Source organism: Tachysurus vachellii, chromosome 3 (assembly GCF_030014155.1).
Source record: "Tachysurus vachellii isolate PV-2020 chromosome 3, HZAU_Pvac_v1, whole genome shotgun sequence".
Taxonomy (NCBI): Eukaryota; Metazoa; Chordata; class Actinopteri; order Siluriformes; family Bagridae; genus Tachysurus; species Tachysurus vachellii.
This window is the reverse complement of record NC_083462.1, coordinates 5,459,588-5,477,910: the sequence shown is the minus strand read 5'-3', so window position 1 is coordinate 5,477,910 and position 18,323 is coordinate 5,459,588. Positions and strand designations below refer to the sequence as shown.

The window sequence follows — 18,323 nt, the reverse complement described above, 5'->3', positions numbered from 1 at the left end:
TAAAAGTCTCATCATTTTAGTCTAGTTTTAGTCAAAAGAAAACTCAAGGTATCTTAGTCAAGTTTTAGTCGACTAAAAGTCTTTTAATTTTAGTCTAGTTTTAGTCAAAAAAATGTAGCTTGAAAACATCTGGAATCTATTGTAAGAATAAATACAACGAGGCCTCATTAAATGCAATAATATCAGGAACACAAGTGTTAATTATATATAATTTATTATACATAATTTATATATATAAATTACCAACTTAATGCAAGTTATACATGGTATTGCACACACCATTATTGATGATATTTGGAGCAATATTATATGTAATTGTTAAACTTGATTCCCTTACATATACATTTGCTTTTAAGCCTAATTATTAATTGTGATTATGATGTGATTGTGACAGGGGGGTGGGAAGAGGTTTCAGGTTGGGGGTGCTGAGTTTTTTCTGTCACCACTTTTGAATAAGAAACAATATCAAGGCTATAAAACTTGTCAAAACTCCGCGAATCACAAAAGTATCAGTGAGAAATTGAGAACACTCGTTTAAACAGTGCATACACTCGAACTTGACCGCACATCACATTTTTTACTTTATTGATGCTGCTTTTAATCGTAATGCAATGACCGGTCATCGGGATTTATTTGGTAGGTAGCAATATAATAAGCGGGATCCGCTTCGCGGACCTGTAACTTGTTGTGAATATTTTAAAGGCGTAACAGCTGATGAAAAAGCAGAGACAATTATAGACGAAAATGAAGAGAGATTTTATCTTAGTTTTTATTTTATACAAAACATTTTCGTCTTGTCTTTTTTCGTCAACAATAATGTATGTTAATTTAGTCTTAGTCAGCGTTTTTGGACAGTGGTGCAGTGTTGTCATAGTCTCATCTTAGTCATGAAAAAAAAGGTTGTTGACGAACATATTGCGTCTCGTCTCGTCTGACGAAATTAACACTACAACCACTCAAAGAGCCAGTACCACTTACTGTGGTAGGAGTAAGTGGTACTGGCTCTTTGAGTGGTTGTAGTGTTAATTTCGTCAGACGAGACGAGACGCAATATGTTCGTCAACAACCTTTTTTTTCAGTGTGATGCACTGTTGCTTATCGAGCCACTTAAGATAATTAATTATCATGTCTTAATACTACGATTACTCCTATAGCATTTGGCTGACACTTTTATTATCTCATTGTTATACAATTGAGGGTTAAGGGTCTTTCTCTGGGACCCAGCAGTGGCAGTTTGGTGTACCTTGGATTTGGTAGACCAACACCTTATCCGCTAGGCTTCCACATGCTTTAACTTCCTTTACTACTACTACTCTTACCACTCCACCAGCCACTACTCTGGGGGTACTAAGGGCCACATTTTATTTGTAATTTGTTATTTTATCCATCAACTATTTGTACAACTCATTGAGTCTATTAAAGAATAATGAAACCATTATTTTAAGCCTTCTCCTCCTAATTAAAACCACTAAATCAAACTGATTAACAAATAATTTTGTTTATTTAGACATATTACATTCAAATTAAAATATATAAATAAAATTAATTATCTAAAGGCTTTGTTATTATTCTGTCTTTAAATTGCAACACACACCCTCTGTGTTTAAATGCCATATGTGTCACCAGCACCACGGTGTTTGTTTGTCCGTGATAGCAGATACTGTAGGACACTTGTGTAAACTCATAGTGTGCTTTAGTAAGAATAATTATTGCCAGAAATACAAGTTTGTATCAGAGCACATGATAAGGCTTCACAATGAAACATAGAAACAGCATTGTACAGATAGATATCAAATAAAGGGCCATACACAGAACAGATGCACACACTTCAGCAAATACAACATATTTGAAAAGGCTGGCTTTCAGTGATCTCTCAATATCCCAAGACATTCATGTTGAAGACCAAATGTTCTAATACTCTAGCAACAGAATATCAGAACTTGATTTTGTCAGAAATTATTACAATAACTAATAACAAAAAAATGAAAACATTTTTTTTTAATAATTTCCGTAATTTCAAACAGGTCTGCAGACACAGGGTTTTTTATTGCAGAGAATCAAAACAAATCAATATGTCAAAACAAAACCCAGTAGAAGCATAGAGCTGTTAATGCTGGATCCAGTCAAAACAAAAGCCTGCTAAAGAAAGGTGTCATGATCTAGCCCGGCGCCATGTGTTTTTTTGTTTATGTTTCGTGCTCCTAGTGTTTCCTGCTTTTTTGTGTTATGTTTTATTGTTTAAATTTAAAATAAATCATGTTTCAACTATCCCTGCATTTGGGTCTGAATTGTATCTCGAAGACACCCCCCTTTTCTGACAAAATGTCTAATTCAAATGAAAAACTGAAAAAGTAATGTCCGATCTAATCATAAGCCCTGGTAAAGTATGGTCCAATCAAAACATATGAGCTGTTAATGTAGGGTCCAATTTAAACACAAGAACTGTTAAAATCTGGTCCAATCTAACCTAAAGTGTTTTTAAAGTATGGTCCAATCTAAACATATGAGCTGTTAATGCGGGGTTCAATTTTAACACAAGAGCTATTAAAATCTGGTCCAATCTAAACTAAAGTGTTTTTAAAGTAGGGTCCAATCCAAACAAAAGAGCAGTAAAACATGATTCAGTCCAAAACACAGAGCTGTTTAATGTAAGGTCCAATCCAAAAAAATACAAGTTGTTAAAGTTGGGTCCAATCCAAAGAGCTTCTAAACCAGAGTGCTTAGAGCATAAAGCTGACAAAGCAAAATCTAATCCAAACAAAGAGCTGGTAAAGCAGGATCCAATCAAAATATAGAGCTGAAGTAAAAGCCAATCCAGTTCCACACTGTATTTAAATTATATCTTTATATTCTACAATTTATTTTCTTTTTATGTTTCTGCCCTTCGGTTCAGTAACAAAGATGGATCTGTGCTCGTAACAGCAACTCTTGCATTCACGTCCAGCCAAACTAACCCCGTCATCCTCAAAGAACTCTTCAAGCGTGCTCTTGCTGATGGGACCGAAATAAACGGCCTTAAAATCAACCCTAAGGTCCCAATTGGTAAGCAGTGCTGATTTATCTGAAGGGTGAAATATAACCTGTATTCATTATCTCAGTGAACATCCTAAAGCTAATTTCTCTGTCCAGTTGTTTCAGATTCGCATCACAACGCCGCACCTCCATCCTATCATCAAGGTCGCATCACTCCGTTTCTCCACTTCAGCCTTTCATTTGGTCTGCTTTTTCTCCTCGGATATTCTTTTTGATTCTTACGTGGTCTATTAGTGTGAAGACGTATGAATGTAATTGAGGATAAATAAGGGATATTGCTGGGGCTCATATACTCTTAGATATGTATGATAAAATCACAAAGCGTTTTCTGGGTGAAATGGAGGATTCTAAATGATTTAAGATCACATTATCAACAGATATTGTTTCTCTGTTATTAGTAGACCTACATATACTTTAGGGGAAAATCACCATGTTACAGTATATTAGTCATGAATTTTCACATTCATTCATTCATTCATCTTCTACCGCTTATCCGAACTATCTCGGGTCACGGGGAGCCTGTGCCTATCTCAGGCATCATTGGGCATCAAGGCAGGATACACCCTGGACGGAGTGCCAACCCATCGCAGGGCACACACACACACACACACACTCTCATTCACTCACGCAATCACACACTAGGGACAATTTTCCAGAGATGCCAATCAACCTACCATGCATGTCTTTGGACTGGGGGAGGAAACCGGAGTACCCGGAGGAAACCCCCGAGGCACGGGGAGAACATGCAAACTCCACACACACAAGGTGGAGGCGGGAATCGAACCCCGACCCTGGAGGTGTGAGGCGAACGTGCTAACCACTAAGCCACCGTGCCCGAATTTTCACATTCACCTTTTAAAATTATTATTTTTAATTTTTTGACTAAATATTGTGCATATATACAGAGTTGGAGGCTTTAAATCAGAAACCTTTAATTCTGGGGAAGTTTTCTTTTATTCACTATCCAAGCTTGTTCTGCATTATGAAGCTGAGCTTGGAAAATGAATAAAATAAAATAGAAATGAAATTAAATGTAATGAAATAAAATGAAATTAAAGACTAGTTAAAAATGGCAGATATTATCTGGACTCTAAGTTGCCCATGAAAGCTTTTTATAAGAATCTGAAAGTGTTTTTTTTATCTCTCTCATATCTCTGTGGTGATTTTTTAATGTAAACAGCCCAAGACTAATAAAATGAAATTGTACAAGCATGATAAGACGTGTTTGAGTCATTGCTCCGTCTACTGTTTTAAACTCAATCTTAAAGGACAATCTACAAGGAAGTGAAAAGGTACAAATCACATGCACATTTTCCGAGTTTTGTGTCCTTTCCCCTTCTGTGAATTGGCTTTTCCGGTTAAATTGTGGTGTTTGTTCTGATTGCTGCTTTAGCTTTGTGACTCCTGTATCATTGAAGCAAACGGTCAAAAATCATAATCCATAATGATTTAAAAGGCACATTATGGAATATTAAGCTTTGAGGAAGAACAAGGGAAAGAAAATTCATAAACAAAGAAGCAATTATTCTGAGTATTCCAAACTACTGTGTATGTGGGTTTGCTTATTTTACAACTACACTGAGTAGTTTCAGAGATTATCTACTGTGTGTGTATCTGTGTGTGTATGTGTGTGTTTGTGTGTGTGCTACAAAATCGCTACTAGCTCCAATACTCCCTGCATTTATACTCCACTTGCCCTTCAAAATGTAAGCCATGTAGTGTGTGTGTGTGTGTGTGTGTGTGTGTGTGTGTGTGTGTGTGTGTGTGTGTGTGTGTGTGTGTGTCTGTGTGTGTATTTGTAAGCGAGCAGACACTATGTTCCCATATACATGTTCTGAAGAAAACCACCACATACCTTTGTATGTAGATGTTATGGGAAAATACATGAACGAGACTAGAGTACTGTGAGTGTGTGTGTGTGTGTGTGTGTGTGTGTGTGTGTGTGTGTGTGTGTGTGTGTTTATTGATTTCATTATCTCAGTCTCTTTCTTCGATGACCTTCTGACAAGCTCATACACATGAGCTGTTGTAAAACGGCTCCTGTGAGCAAACATTTCTCACCTCACACCTCAAGGTTAGACTAACATCAAAAACACAAAGCATTATGGGTAAATGTTGTTTAGGATATAAACTAAACTTACATATACAATCTAACATTATTTCTGATACAAAAACATCATAATGTTCAAGGTAGGACATGTTAATTAATGTTATCTGTTTGTGTTTCGCTGCTTTATGAAACATTGCTCTCTCTCTCTCTCTCTCTCTCTCTCTCTCTCTCTTTGGCTTAGTCACTTTTTGTCTCATGACTCTCTATCTATCTATCTATCTATCTATCTATCTATCTGTTTGTTCTGTGTGCACATATACCCCCTCCCCAAATTCCACCCTTTCTTATCCACCTCTATAAACATAATGAAGGTTATAAGAGCACGTCGACAGTGTTTTTTTTTCTCTGCACACTTTCTATCCAGTTCTGTGTTAGTATCTGTTCAGAAGACATAATCTGTTCAGGCCATATACAGTAAACATGGATGTATACTATATACGTAAGGAAATCGCGCCCCCTGCTGGATGGTTTAATCACCTCACGGTAATTAAAAAAGTTTAAAACCTCTCCAACACCAAACCATAATTATTAGATCATTTTTAAAAATAAATACATTATAATAATAAAATAAATAAATAAATAATAATAATAATAATAATAATAATAATAATAAGAAGAAGAAGAAGAAGAAGAAGAAGAAGAAGAAAAGTTTTTATCTTCCTGAGTTCCTTCGTGTTTGTATATTTTTATTTAAATCAGTGTTTTTAAGTAAAAGAAAAAGAGTCTAAGACTATTTGTCCTTGTGTGAAAAAGTAATCGCCCCCTTAGTTATTTAGATACAAATACACTTCCTCGTGCACACTAAACTCTTAAATCTCCTTAGCCAGTGGAGAGCACGTGTGCGTTTGTTTACATATCGCGTAGACGCGTGACTTCCGGATCCGCCCCCTTTTTCCTGCCGGTGCGGAAGTGGAATTCTCCGGAGCTCCCACGTGGTTAAGGTGGTTAATAAGAGAGTTCGCGTTACAGTTTGTCAGCAGAAAACTCAAAACTAGCAAATTACACCATAATAATCTGGTGTGCTTTTTAAAAAAATATATTTTTTATTTATCATACATGGAGAGTTAGCTAAAGTGTTAGCTTAGCAGGATAATTAGGAGGTTTGCACTAGGGGACCTAAAGAGGAGTTGAGCTGAGCATCGATCAGAGATAAAGTATTTTTATTTATTAAAACCTGTGTTATTACTGATATTATAGAATATATTCATGTTTATAAATGTGGTATTACTAATATTACATATATATTCATGTTTATAAATGTGTTATTGATATTACAGCTATATTCATGTTTATAAATGTTATTACATGCTTTATTATTATTCACATCAAGTCATGATGTCATGTAACAATGTCTTTAATATGTTATAGAATATAAATGATATAAAAACAACTGATAATATTGTAATGTTTGATACAAGTCGTGCTTTTTCTCGTCATAATGATTATAGTCACTGATTTACTGATTAAATGATTTGAAGCAAAACGGATGTGAGGTTTACAGAGTTATTATTATACACACTAAATATATTATTTTATACAACACAGACTCAGAAAGCGATGGAAGAACTCAATTTTCAACCCAGTGTGTTAAACGCAACAAAATAAATATTGGAGTTCAACAAAGTCTTTGTGCGTTTGTTCATCCTGTGTTTGTTGTTAGACGAGATGTCAGGAAGAGGTCGAGGTCGGAGTCTCTTCACCTTTAATGTGGATTCTCTGGGTTTCGGCAGAGGAGAAGCTTTACCCAGCAGCGTTCAGGCACCTTCAGCGCTCTACCCTGTACGCATGGGTTTCACTCCAACACATTAATCCTCACTCAGATATCCGAACATGTCTCACAGTAATCTGTAATATCTACGTGTTCATTTTCAGCCCATGCAGTTCAGACCGGTTCCTCTGCAGACAGGAGAGGAGGTGGACTACATGCTCGCTCTTAAACAGGAACTCCGAGCCTCCAGCAAGAACCTGCCTTTCCACATCCAACCATCTGCACCTAAGAAAGGTAGAGAGATAATAATGATGCACACACAGCTAACCAAGGACTTCTGATTACACATACATTAATGTATACATAGAATAGACATGTCTATGTACAAAGAAGAAAATTTTGTGTTCTGTTTTATACCACAACACTGTTCATAGCAAATCTTAAATCTGATTGATCAGAATGATTCAGAAGGATTAGCTGTTCTGTAATAACAGCATTCACATGGACATTAGTGGATGTCATCATGACATGGTCAAGTTTTCTGTAAGGGACTTTGGACAAGGGGCATTGTTTTTTTTTAGTGGTTTACATATAAATGAAGCCTGTATGGGTTTAACTGTCCAAACACAATAGAAAACTGTTTCTCAGTTAGCAGGTCATCAGGCATCTCAACGACTTGGTCGTAAGACACATTGTTTCTGTTTTTTTTTTTTGTTTGTTTGATTCTCTTAACAGACGTGAGCCGTTACTCTGATAAATACCAGACTGGAGAGGCGAAGCACAATGAATGGACTCCAGGTGAGCAAAGCAGCCAAGCATCAGATAATCAGTGTTAGGAATGTGTTATAAATCAGTATTATACATTTGCTTTTAAAAGGCAGACGGTTGAGCAAAAGTTTACTTATGTTTTATTTATGCACCGCTGCAGAAAAAATGGTAGGAGGAAATGGATGGAAATGTAGAAACTGTATTGCGATAACCACATGACACGTTTACTTAGCACATTTATTTTATATAATGTGTCTGTGTGTGCTACAAAATCACTCTACTGCCTGCAATACTCCCTGCATTTACACTCCACTTGCCCTTCAAAATGTAAGCTGTGTGTGTGTGTTTTTGTGATGGTAGACATGTTTTTCATGTGTTTTGGGAAGTGTTGTCTTGGTCAGCCATGTTTGTAGGCCATGGTGTATTGAGTATGAGTTCTTGGAGGATGTTGGAGTTGCCGTGACCTGTGAACTGTGTTTGTGTTTCAGACTGGAGTCGACTCCCTAAAGAGCTCTGCATCAAAGTTCAGAAGTCGCGCAAAGCCAGTGAGTGAATTATCCACGATGCAGCACGTCTTTGTATCTAACACACACACATACACACACACACACACACACATAAACACTGTTGTTTCTGTCCACAGAGTCCAAACCTTTAATGAAGAGCAAAATTAAACCTGCTGCTGCCAAAGAACTCATACAGAAACTGGAGGTAAAATATCCTACTGTAACGTGTAACACGTCTGCATTATAACAGTACTGGTGTTATTAATATTTACAGCACAGCACCTCCAAATCCTGGAATCTGATTGCTCAAAAGATTAATATTTCTATGTCTATAAAAGCTGATCAGAATGTAATTCAGTCTTAATGACTCCTGAAGTGATTCCTCAAATGATTCCCACAATTGATTCCCCAGGATATTCCTCAGGAGATTCCCCAGGTTACCGCCTAATCATTTCAGAATTGATTCTCATCTGATTCCTTAAGTGATTCCCTAAGTGATTCATTGAATGATTCTCAATTATTCCAATTAGGTGGTGTAATAACAATTTTGTTATAAAATAATTGCAATAACCCTGTCCTCTCCATCTTATTTATTATCTGTAATGATAGAAGAAAGACTGACAGATTGATGCAAAGATACATTCAGCTCTAGAATTATTGGCACTCTTTATAAAAAAAAAAAAAAAAAAATCTTACTACTAAAAAGTGTAAAAGAGCTGTGAATGTACTTGAATATATTTGACACTAAAACATTTCCTTTTTCAAAAGAACCTGGAAAAGAAAGAGGAGGTGAATGGGTCAGAGGAGGAGGAGGAGGACGAGGAGAAGAAGAAAAAGACCGGAGAGGAAGAAGAAGAGCCTGACAATGCAGAGGAGTACGATGAAGAACATTTTGAAGAGGTGAGAAGTTTGGAGTTGTGCTCGGGTCGATAAAAACACCTGTGCGTGTTTGTATTCTAGTCAAAATTAGTTTGCGTTTGTTATTGTTAAATGAATCGGCACCTACCAACCAATCAGAATGGAGAATTCTGCTCTTAGACGCCCAAACGCTGCTGTGTGTTTCAGGAGACGGACTACATCATGTCCTACTTTGACAACGGCGAGGATTTTGGAAGCGACAACGATGACAACATGGACGAAGCCACATACTGAAAAAATGTAGACAAAGTTTAGATGATTTCTCACATGCTGGATTTTCTTTTAGACTAGAGAGTGTGTGTGTGCGTGTGTGCGTGTGTGTGTGTGTGTGTGTGTCTGCTTAAAGGAAACTGATTAAACAAGATGTAGTTCATTCTTGTTCATCAGAGCTGAGTTTAAGTGGCATAAACCCCCAGTTTTAACTCACGTATATTTTATCTTATTTTTAGGAAATCGCTGCTGTTTACATTCTTTAGCAGCTTTGTCCGATATTTTTGCTGCTTTAAAAAAGATATTCCAGATGCATCTTGGACATTCTTATATTTTCTTTTCTTTGTCTGTCATAATGTCTCTGACTGTGTTTGATACAATAAGCTGTGAAATCCTATGTTAAACACTGGAGTGTAAAGGAAGAAATAATGACACTAGTAGGCGTGACATGACAATCGTAAACAGTGTGTATCTGAAGTGCTATTATACATTAAAACGTGTTGTAAAGTGTTTATCGGAACTATAACGTTTGAGTTTTCTCTTTCAGTTTTTTTCTTTTTTACCATCCTAAATAAGTGCTTAGGGCAATATTCTGGGTCTCTATGAGAGATACAGGGGAATTCACCCTGGATCGTTCTGTCACAGTGCACCACACACACACACACACACACACACACACACACACACACACACACACAGCTCAGGGTCATTTATTTTAGTCAGTCCACATACAGTCTATGTTTTTCACACGAAATAAAAAATCCTACAAAATTCAAATAACATTTTTTACAAAAAAATAATCCTCAAATTAGTCCATAGATGATACTAATAATATTATAATAGATGATACTAATAATATTATAATAGATGATACTAATAATATTATAATAGATGATGCTAATAATATTATAATAGATGATGCTAATAATATTATAATAGATGATACTAATAATATTATAATAGATGATGCTAATAATATTATAATAGATGATACTAATAATATTATAATAGATGATGCTAATAATATTATAATAGATGATACTAATAATATTATAATAGATGATACTAATAATATTATAATAGATGATGCTAATAATATTATAATAGATGATGCTAATAATATTATAATAGATGATGCTAATAATAATATAATAGATGATACTAACAATATTATAATAGATGATGCTAATAATATTATAATAGATGATGCTAATAATAATATAATAGATGATACTAATAATATTATAATAGATAATACTAATAATATTATAATAGATGATACTAATAATATTATAATAGATGATACTAATAATATTATAATAGATGATACTAATAATATTATAATAGATGATACTACTATGAAAACTGACATATTGAAACAATCCTGTCCTGTCTTTTCCATCTTAGTTTTTTGAATTAATTATAATGATATCACATAAACTTTCATGAAGAAATGAATTTTGTGTTCTATAAATTCTACTCTGTTGTGTAATATTATAACACAAGGAGGCGACATAGTGCACGTGCTGGACCAGGTTTTTCTGTTTAAACTTCATGACTACACAATACTACACAATACTGATACTACAGAGTATTATGAAACAGGATTTCCTGCTGAGGAGATGAGAAGACTAAAAAACAAGAAATAAAGCAGATAGCATTTGAATAATAAATAAAATGTATAATCACCAAACATTTGATGCACAAGCATTAGGAGAAATGTTCAGCACTGACTCGGAGCCCACACTAACGCTGGGTTTATTATTCATTACCTGCTCGCTTCAGGACTAAATGTGCATCTGTTCTTGATGTGTTTGTGTTTATTCACCTCCTGAAATCTTTTGCATGATTGAAGCAGCACACCTTGAGGTGTGACAAAGTGTACACCGTTTTAACACACTTTTCCCTTTACACATTGTGTGTGTGTGTGTGTGTGTGTGTGTGTGTTTGAACCTGTCTGAAGGTGATGGAAAAATTGTTGTGTAACACTATGAGAGGCAGCTGCAGAAAAGCAAGTCATAACATAGTAGTGGTCATAACACAGTAGTGAATAAGGAACACACACACAACACACACAAACACTGTTGGTGAGGGGAACACAGGTGATGAGGAGGTGATGGGCAAGTTTGGAGTTAAGGAAAGGAACCTTGAAGGACAGATGGTAGTAGACTTTGCTAAGAGGATGGACATGGCTGTGGTTAACACGTATTTTCAGAAGAGGGAGGAACATAGAGTGACTTACAAGAGTGGAGGTAGGAGAACACAGGTAGACTACATCCTTTGTAGAAGAGGCAATCTGAAAGAGATTAGTGACTGTAAAGTGGTAGTGGGAGAGAGTGTAGCCAGACAGCATAGGATGGTGGTGTGTAGGATGACTCTGATGGTCTGTAAGAGGAAGAGGTCAAAGATAGAGAAGAAAACTAAGTGGTGGAAGCTGGAAAAGGAGGAATGTTGTGAGGAATTTAGACAGAAGTTGAGACAGGCTCTGGGTGGTCAGGTAGTGCTGCCGGATGACTGGGAAACTACAGCAGAAGTGATCAGGGAGACAGGGAGAAAGGTGCTGGGTGTGTCATCTGGAAGGAGGAAAGAAGATAAGGAGACTTGGTGGTGGAATGAGGAAGTTCAGGATAGTATACAGAGGAAGAGATTAGCCAAGAAGAAGTGGGATATGGACAGGACTGAAGAGAATAGACAGGAATACAAGGAGTTACAGCGCAGAGTGAAGAGGGAGGTGTCTAAGGCCAAGCAGAAGGCATATGATGAGTTGTACACTAGGTTAGACACTAGAGAAGGAGAGAAGGACTTGTACAGGTTAGCTAGACAGAGGGATCGAGATGGGAAGGATGTGCAGCAAGTTAGAATTATTAAGGATAGAGATGGTAGGGTGCTCACAAGTGAGGAGAGTGTACAGAGGAGATGGAAGGAATACTTTGAGGAGCTGATGAATGAGGAAAATCAGAGGGAAAAAAGAGTAGAAGGGGTGAACTCTGTGGAACAGGAAGTAGATAAGATTAGAAAGGATGAAGTCAGGAAGGCCTTGAAGAGGATGAAAAGTGGAAAGGCAGTTGGTCCTGACGACATCCCGGTAGAGGTCTGGAAGTGTCTAGGAGAGGCAGCAGTGGAATTTTTAACTAGTTTGTTCAACAGGGTATTAGAAAGTGAGAGGATGCCTGAGGAATGGAGAAGGAGTGTGTTAGTGCCGATCTTTAAGAATAAGGGTGACGTGCAGAGTTGCAGCAACTATAGGGGGATAAAGTTGATGAGCCATACAATGAAGTTGTGGGAAAGAGTAGTGGAAGCTAGGTTAAGGAAGGTGGTGGAAATTTGTGAGCAGCAGTATGGCTTCATGCCCAGAAAGAGCACAACAGATGCAATTTTTGCTCTGAGAATGTTGATGGAGAAGTATAGGGATGGTCAGAGGGAGTTGCACTGTGTGTTTGTAGACTTAGAGAAAGCGTATGACAGGGTGCCAAGAGAAGAGCTGTGGTACTGTATGAGGAAGTCAGGAGTAGCAGAGAAGTATGTCAGAGTGGTGCAGGACATGTATGAGAGGAGCAGGACAGTGGTGAGGTGTGCTGTAGGTCAGACAGAGGAGTTCACAGTGGAGGTGGGACTGCATCAGGGATCGGCTCTGAGCCCCTTCCTGTTTGCTATAGTGATGGACCAGTTGTCAGAGGAGGTCAGACAGGAGTCTCCTTGGACGATGATGTTTGCGGATGACATTGTGATCTGTAGTGAGAGCAGGGAGCAGGTGGAGGAAAACCTGGAGAGGTGGAGGTTTGCGCTGGAGAGAAGAGGAATGAAAGTCAGTCGTAGTAAGACTGAGTACATGTGTGTGAATGAAAGGGAGGGAAGTGGAACAGTAAGGTTACAGGGTGAAGAGGTGAAGAAGGTACAGGAGTTTAAGTACTTGGGGTCAACAGTCCAGAGTAATGGAGAGAGTGGGAAAGAAGTAAAGAAGCGAGTGCAGGCAGGTTGGAGTGGGTGGAGAAAGGTGTCAGGAGTTCTGTGTGATAGGAAAATATCAGCGAGAATCAAGGGGAAGGTGTACAGGACCGTGGTGAGACCGGCCATGCTGTATGGTTTAGAGACAGTGTCACTGAAGAAGAGACAGGAGTCAGAGCTTGAGGTAGCCGAACTGAAGATGTTGAGGTTCTCTTTGGGAGTGACAAGATTGGACAGGATTAGGAATAAGTACATCAGAGGGACAGCCCATGTTGGACGTTTGGGGGACAAAGTTAGGGAGGCGAGATTAAGATGGTTTGGACATGTTCAGAGGAGGGAGAGTGAGTATATTGGTAGGAGAATGTTGGACATGGAGCTGCCAGGCAGGAGGCAAAGAGGAAGGCCAAAGAGGAGGTATATGGATGTAATTAATGAGGATTTGAAGCTAGTGGGTGCAAGTGTTGAGGATGCAGAAGATAGGGTTAGGTGGAGAGAGATGATTCGCTGTGGCGACCCCTGAAGGGGAAAGCCGAAAGAAGAAGAAGACACAACACACACAAACACACAGAACACAGTAGTGAATAAGGAACACACACACACACACAACACAGTAGTGAATAAGGAACACACACACAACACACACAAACACACACAACACAGTAGTGAATAAGGAACACACACACACAACACAGTAGTGAATAAGGAACACACACACAACACAGTAGTGAATAAGGAACACACACACACAACACAGTAGTGAATAAGGAACACACACACACAACACAGTAGTGAATAAGGAACACACACACACAACACAGTAGTGAATAAGGAACACACACACACAACACAGTAGTGAATAAGGAACACACACACAGCACACACAAACACACACAACACAGTAGTTAATAAGGAACACACACACAACACAGTAGTGAATAAGGAACACATACACACAGAGGAGATGTCTCAAGGTTCCTAATAAGTTTGTATTATCTGTGTATTGTGTATCTGGTGATAGTGTAAATATAATTTTTTTACACTTGGTTGTATTTAACGGCAAAATCAGGAGCTTTTCTTATGTTAACCGATTGAGATTTTTTGTCTGACGATGATCTCTAGCACTTGAGAGTCACTGTGAAGTAATTTGAGTTTATAAAGACCCATAAAGCACATCTGGTGAGAAATGAGACATATTTAGAGAGTTATGAACGTAAACGCCACCTGTAGTTAATGTGGTTGACAGCTCAGTCTGCACAATGCACATACTAGAGATTATTTATGGTTTGAGTGACGCGTGTACTTTACCAATACACACCACCGTGACCTTTGTTCACAGTGCCGAGATACATGTGTGTGTGTGAGAGAGAGAGACTTCCGTTGTGAAGGAGGATGTAGTTACGCATGCAATGAGCTTAAAGAACACTGTGCTCCACAAACACCATCACATCACCCACGTGCTTGTGTGTTACACAATACAGTGAGAAAATTAATCACATAGCTTGTGTGTGTGTGTGTGTGTGTGTGTGTGTGTGTGTGTGTATTATTATTCTATATTTTGACATATGACATAGATCTAGAGAAATATTGAGACTGTTTTTGCACCAAAATATTCCAGAAAATAACGATTTTCTTTCTACTTTTGAATGAAACTTACAAGATAGATGTTGCTAAGACGGAGGAACGGGATTACTCTGGGATTAGTACCTCAAAAAGATTACTCTGGGATCAGTACCTCAAAAAGATTACTTCAGGTTTAGTCTCAAAAAGTCTTACTAAGATAATTATTTAGAAGTTATTTGTTTAAATTATTAACTTAATGCCATGTTATCATCTGAATACACACACACACACACACACACACACACACACACACACACACACACACAAAACACAGTAGTGTATAAGGAACCTAAGGAACACACACAGACACACACACAGAAGACAGTATTTATTTTATTTTATTTTTATTTATTTATTTATTACAATTCACAGATGTTTTCAGATTCTGCATCCAGCTTCATTCTTTTAACCAGTTAGAATTGACTCCATGAGTCTTTTTACAAAATACTGCAGTTTTTTTTTGTCTATCTTTATCTGCCTGGTTTGTGGACAGACTGAAGAGATGTTATAGTGTCTATAAATGTCATGTAGTGGGAGCAGTGACAGATGTAGGTGTATTACATGTGTACTTATTAAAAGAGCAGGCGAACAAGTTCAAAACAGATAGAAACAGGAAGGCGAGGGTCAGGTACATACAATGATAACGAGTTTCTAAACTAATATGAATTAATCAGTGTAAATATATTCATTCTGGTCCAGAATGTGCTTGTTTGTACATGATCAAAATATCAGAGACCTAATCCAAAACAAAACAAAACAAAACAAAACAGAAAAAAAAAATCAAAACAGAAAAAACTAAACAAAACAAAACAGAAAAAAATCAAAACAGAAAAAACTAAACAAAACAAAACAAAGCAGAAAAAAAATCAAAACAGACAAAACAAAACAAAACAAAACAAAACAAAACAAAACAAAACAAAACAAAACAAAACAAAACAAAACAGAAAAAAAATCAAAACAGAAAAAACAAAACAAAACAAAACAAAACAAAACAAACAAACAAAAAAAACATTTAAAAAAAGGTTAAAGAAACATTAATCTTTCTTGCCGGTAGGTGGCAGAATAAAACAAGACACACAAGGGGGGAAAATCCAGATTTATTTTTTATCAAGCAGCTTCTTAGAAGTTAAAAAAAAAAAATTTGTACCAGAGAGAGAAAAAGTCAAAAAGAAGAAATGTGTTTAAATTATTCAAATCCAGCAACGCAGACAGAAATGATGCCTCTAATACCAGCTTTAAATCGTGTACTAATTAAAAGTAGAATTAGTATCAGCATCATGCAGCAGCATCCAGATCATCACTGACTTTCTTGATCAAACGCACATGAAGGAATTTTAAAGTCGGGTTGATTTACAAAATAATGACGTGTGTTTCAATAATAATAATTGTTAAATTATTTGGAAAAAAACACACTTGAAAATAATGATTGTGAAAATAAAATGACTCGTGTGAAGAATTTTTAACATGGGTGTATATTTACATATGGATTGTTTACTGCTTTTTTATGGATTTTTTTACTGTTTTTTGTAAGAGTCAAACAACTCCATTGAGGAGAATTCAAAGAAAAATATAATAAAATAGTTAAGGAGTTAAAGTGTGGAAATCAGGCAGGAAGTGGGAGAAAAAAGCAGTGAAGAGGGAGGGGGTTGGATTGGAGAAAAGGCCTTTAAGGGGTTTAGTTCAAACCATTGCATTATTATTATTTATTTGTTTGTTTGTTTGTTTGTTTGTTTTATGGCTGAAACAAAAGCAACTCACAGAAAGACAGACCTTCAACCTGATTAAAAATAAGTTCCATTTTGAAATAAGTTGTTGTGAAATTTCTCAGCTGTCTGGTCACACAATCACACAGAGATGACTACAAAATTATACCCACTCAGCAAATCTATTTCACAAAACATTTCCTAACTTGTGTTAACGAAGCAGGATCTAAAGTGATCTTATTCTGAACGAGTCAGTCTTCATCATCCCATTTTACTTTGGAGTTTAATTTTTTTACTGAGCGGTTTTAAACTTTGCCATGATTTCTTTTCTTCATTAAATCAGTTCATTATAAAATCCGATTAAGTTAATCATTAAGTTTGCATGTCTCTTCCAAGCTCAGGTCAGTAAACCGTCCCTTTTCCTGTGTGTTTCCTGTTGTAGTCTGGTACAGGAAGTGTGACCAGGGCGTAGCTGCTCCCTGGGTTTCCTTTATTTCAGTAAAAATCTGGACTCTGTGTCAGAGCTACAATTCATGTACAGTTTGTTCCAAAGACATATCAAATCTTTGAATAGTTATTACCCATGATGCCCTTAAAGTATGCCGTATGTTAGGCCTTGTGTTTAACGGAGCAAGTCGGTATTCAAACACAAGCTTTAACTTGCTGAGTATCTAATGGTGTTTTCACACTTGGTCCTTTTAAAGAGTCTGAGCTGGATTTTTGTCCCATATACGATCTCGGAGCCGAGACCTACTCGGGTGGTGGTCTGAGTACAGTTCACTTTCAGATATGGGTACGGTTTGTGCATAAATCTTGTTAAAAAAAATCATGAACACAAATTTCTGCAGGTTTATTTCATCGCAAATTTTCTTTAGTTCTGTTGTAACAAGCTTCTGTAAAAATTGCTCTATTCAAAACCTGGCTGCTGCTGCAAGAGGGATATTATGGACAGACGAGAAAACGGCTTCAAATCTGTAAGGAGGAATATTGAAGGATTTAACCAGAACACCCTGCAATGCCAGGTTCATATGATAAAAAATTACAGCCACACAAGACAAACTTCGATCTAGTGGACAGCAATGTAAAGTGGCCAGTTTAGGGTGTACTGGACAAAACTGGGCAGTATGAACACAAAGAGGTCTGAGACCCCATTACTGATTACGTTGACCAGCAAAGATCTTTTTTTCACTTGGTTCACTTCTTGAATTCTTGATTTGTTTTTTTTGTTTTTTTTTTTTTAAGTGGACTCAAGGGTGAAAAGACCCTGATAAAATATCTAATAAAAGCCTTTAATAAAGAAGGAAAAGAGCAAACATGGTGGAAATTTAATCTATCGGGTTTTTTATGCCTTTTTGAGGAGCAACTAAAAGTAGATAGATAGATAGATAGATAGATAGATAGATAGATAGATAGATAGATAGATAGATAGATAGATAGATAGATAGAATCTAATCAAATTCTATCCTCCGGCAGTGTTTGGGACAAAGCGCTGGTCTTCTGTCAGGATAATAACACATGCTTTCTCTGTTTATTTATCTCAGAGTTATCATTTCCTCCAGGTTCAGATCTGCAACACAATGCCAAGTTATATCAATAAACAGCGAGGTTAATAAGCCCTGCTCATGTTTCCCCAGTCAATAAACAATCTGCTTCGGGCCTCCTTACGATCTCAGGTGGTGCCTTTAGATTTTTTATATACAGATCCACATTTTTTTTAAATTCTGGATATATCATATATATACTTGGATTACAGCATGTTAATACAAGACATGACATAAACGCAGGAACGGAACCTTTCTCAC

The 18,323-nt window shown here is 36.9% G+C and overlaps 1 protein-coding gene across 4 annotated transcripts; it reads left to right on the top strand.

Moving 5' to 3' along the window:
• The first annotated feature begins 6,066 nt into the window (after window positions 1–6,066).
• Window positions 6,067–9,726, top strand: polr3gla (RNA polymerase III subunit GL a). Of its 4 annotated transcripts, none has more exons than XM_060865507.1 (8): window positions 6,067–6,084; window positions 6,804–6,922; window positions 7,016–7,145; window positions 7,587–7,649; window positions 8,108–8,164; window positions 8,263–8,330; window positions 8,894–9,025; window positions 9,191–9,726. In XM_060865507.1, the coding sequence occupies exons 2-8, from the start codon at window positions 6,809–6,811 to the stop codon at window positions 9,275–9,277; spliced, it is 651 nt and encodes a 216-aa protein (XP_060721490.1). In that variant the 5' UTR covers window positions 6,067–6,084; window positions 6,804–6,808; the 3' UTR covers window positions 9,278–9,726. The 4 variants fall into 4 exon arrangements, with proteins under 4 accessions (XP_060721490.1, XP_060721489.1, XP_060721488.1 ...); XM_060865506.1 differs by lacking the exon at window positions 6,067–6,084 and adding an exon at window positions 6,091–6,293 and having other exon boundaries at window positions 6,805–6,922; XM_060865505.1 differs by lacking the exon at window positions 6,067–6,084 and adding an exon at window positions 6,091–6,297.
• The last annotated feature ends 8,597 nt before the right edge of the window (window positions 9,727–18,323 follow it).

Excerpts from the sequence above, each read along its gene's own strand:
- polr3gla (XM_060865507.1), top strand. The coding sequence starts at position 6,809 with ATGTCAGGAAGAGGTCGAGGTCGGAGTCTCTTCACCTTTAATGTGGAT. Across the intron at positions 6,923-7,015 it reads CACCTTCAGCGCTCTACCCT|CCCATGCAGTTCAGACCGGT; the intron begins GTACGCATGGGT and ends GTTCATTTTCAG. Across the intron at positions 7,146-7,586 it reads ACCATCTGCACCTAAGAAAG|ACGTGAGCCGTTACTCTGAT; the intron begins GTAGAGAGATAA and ends TTCTCTTAACAG.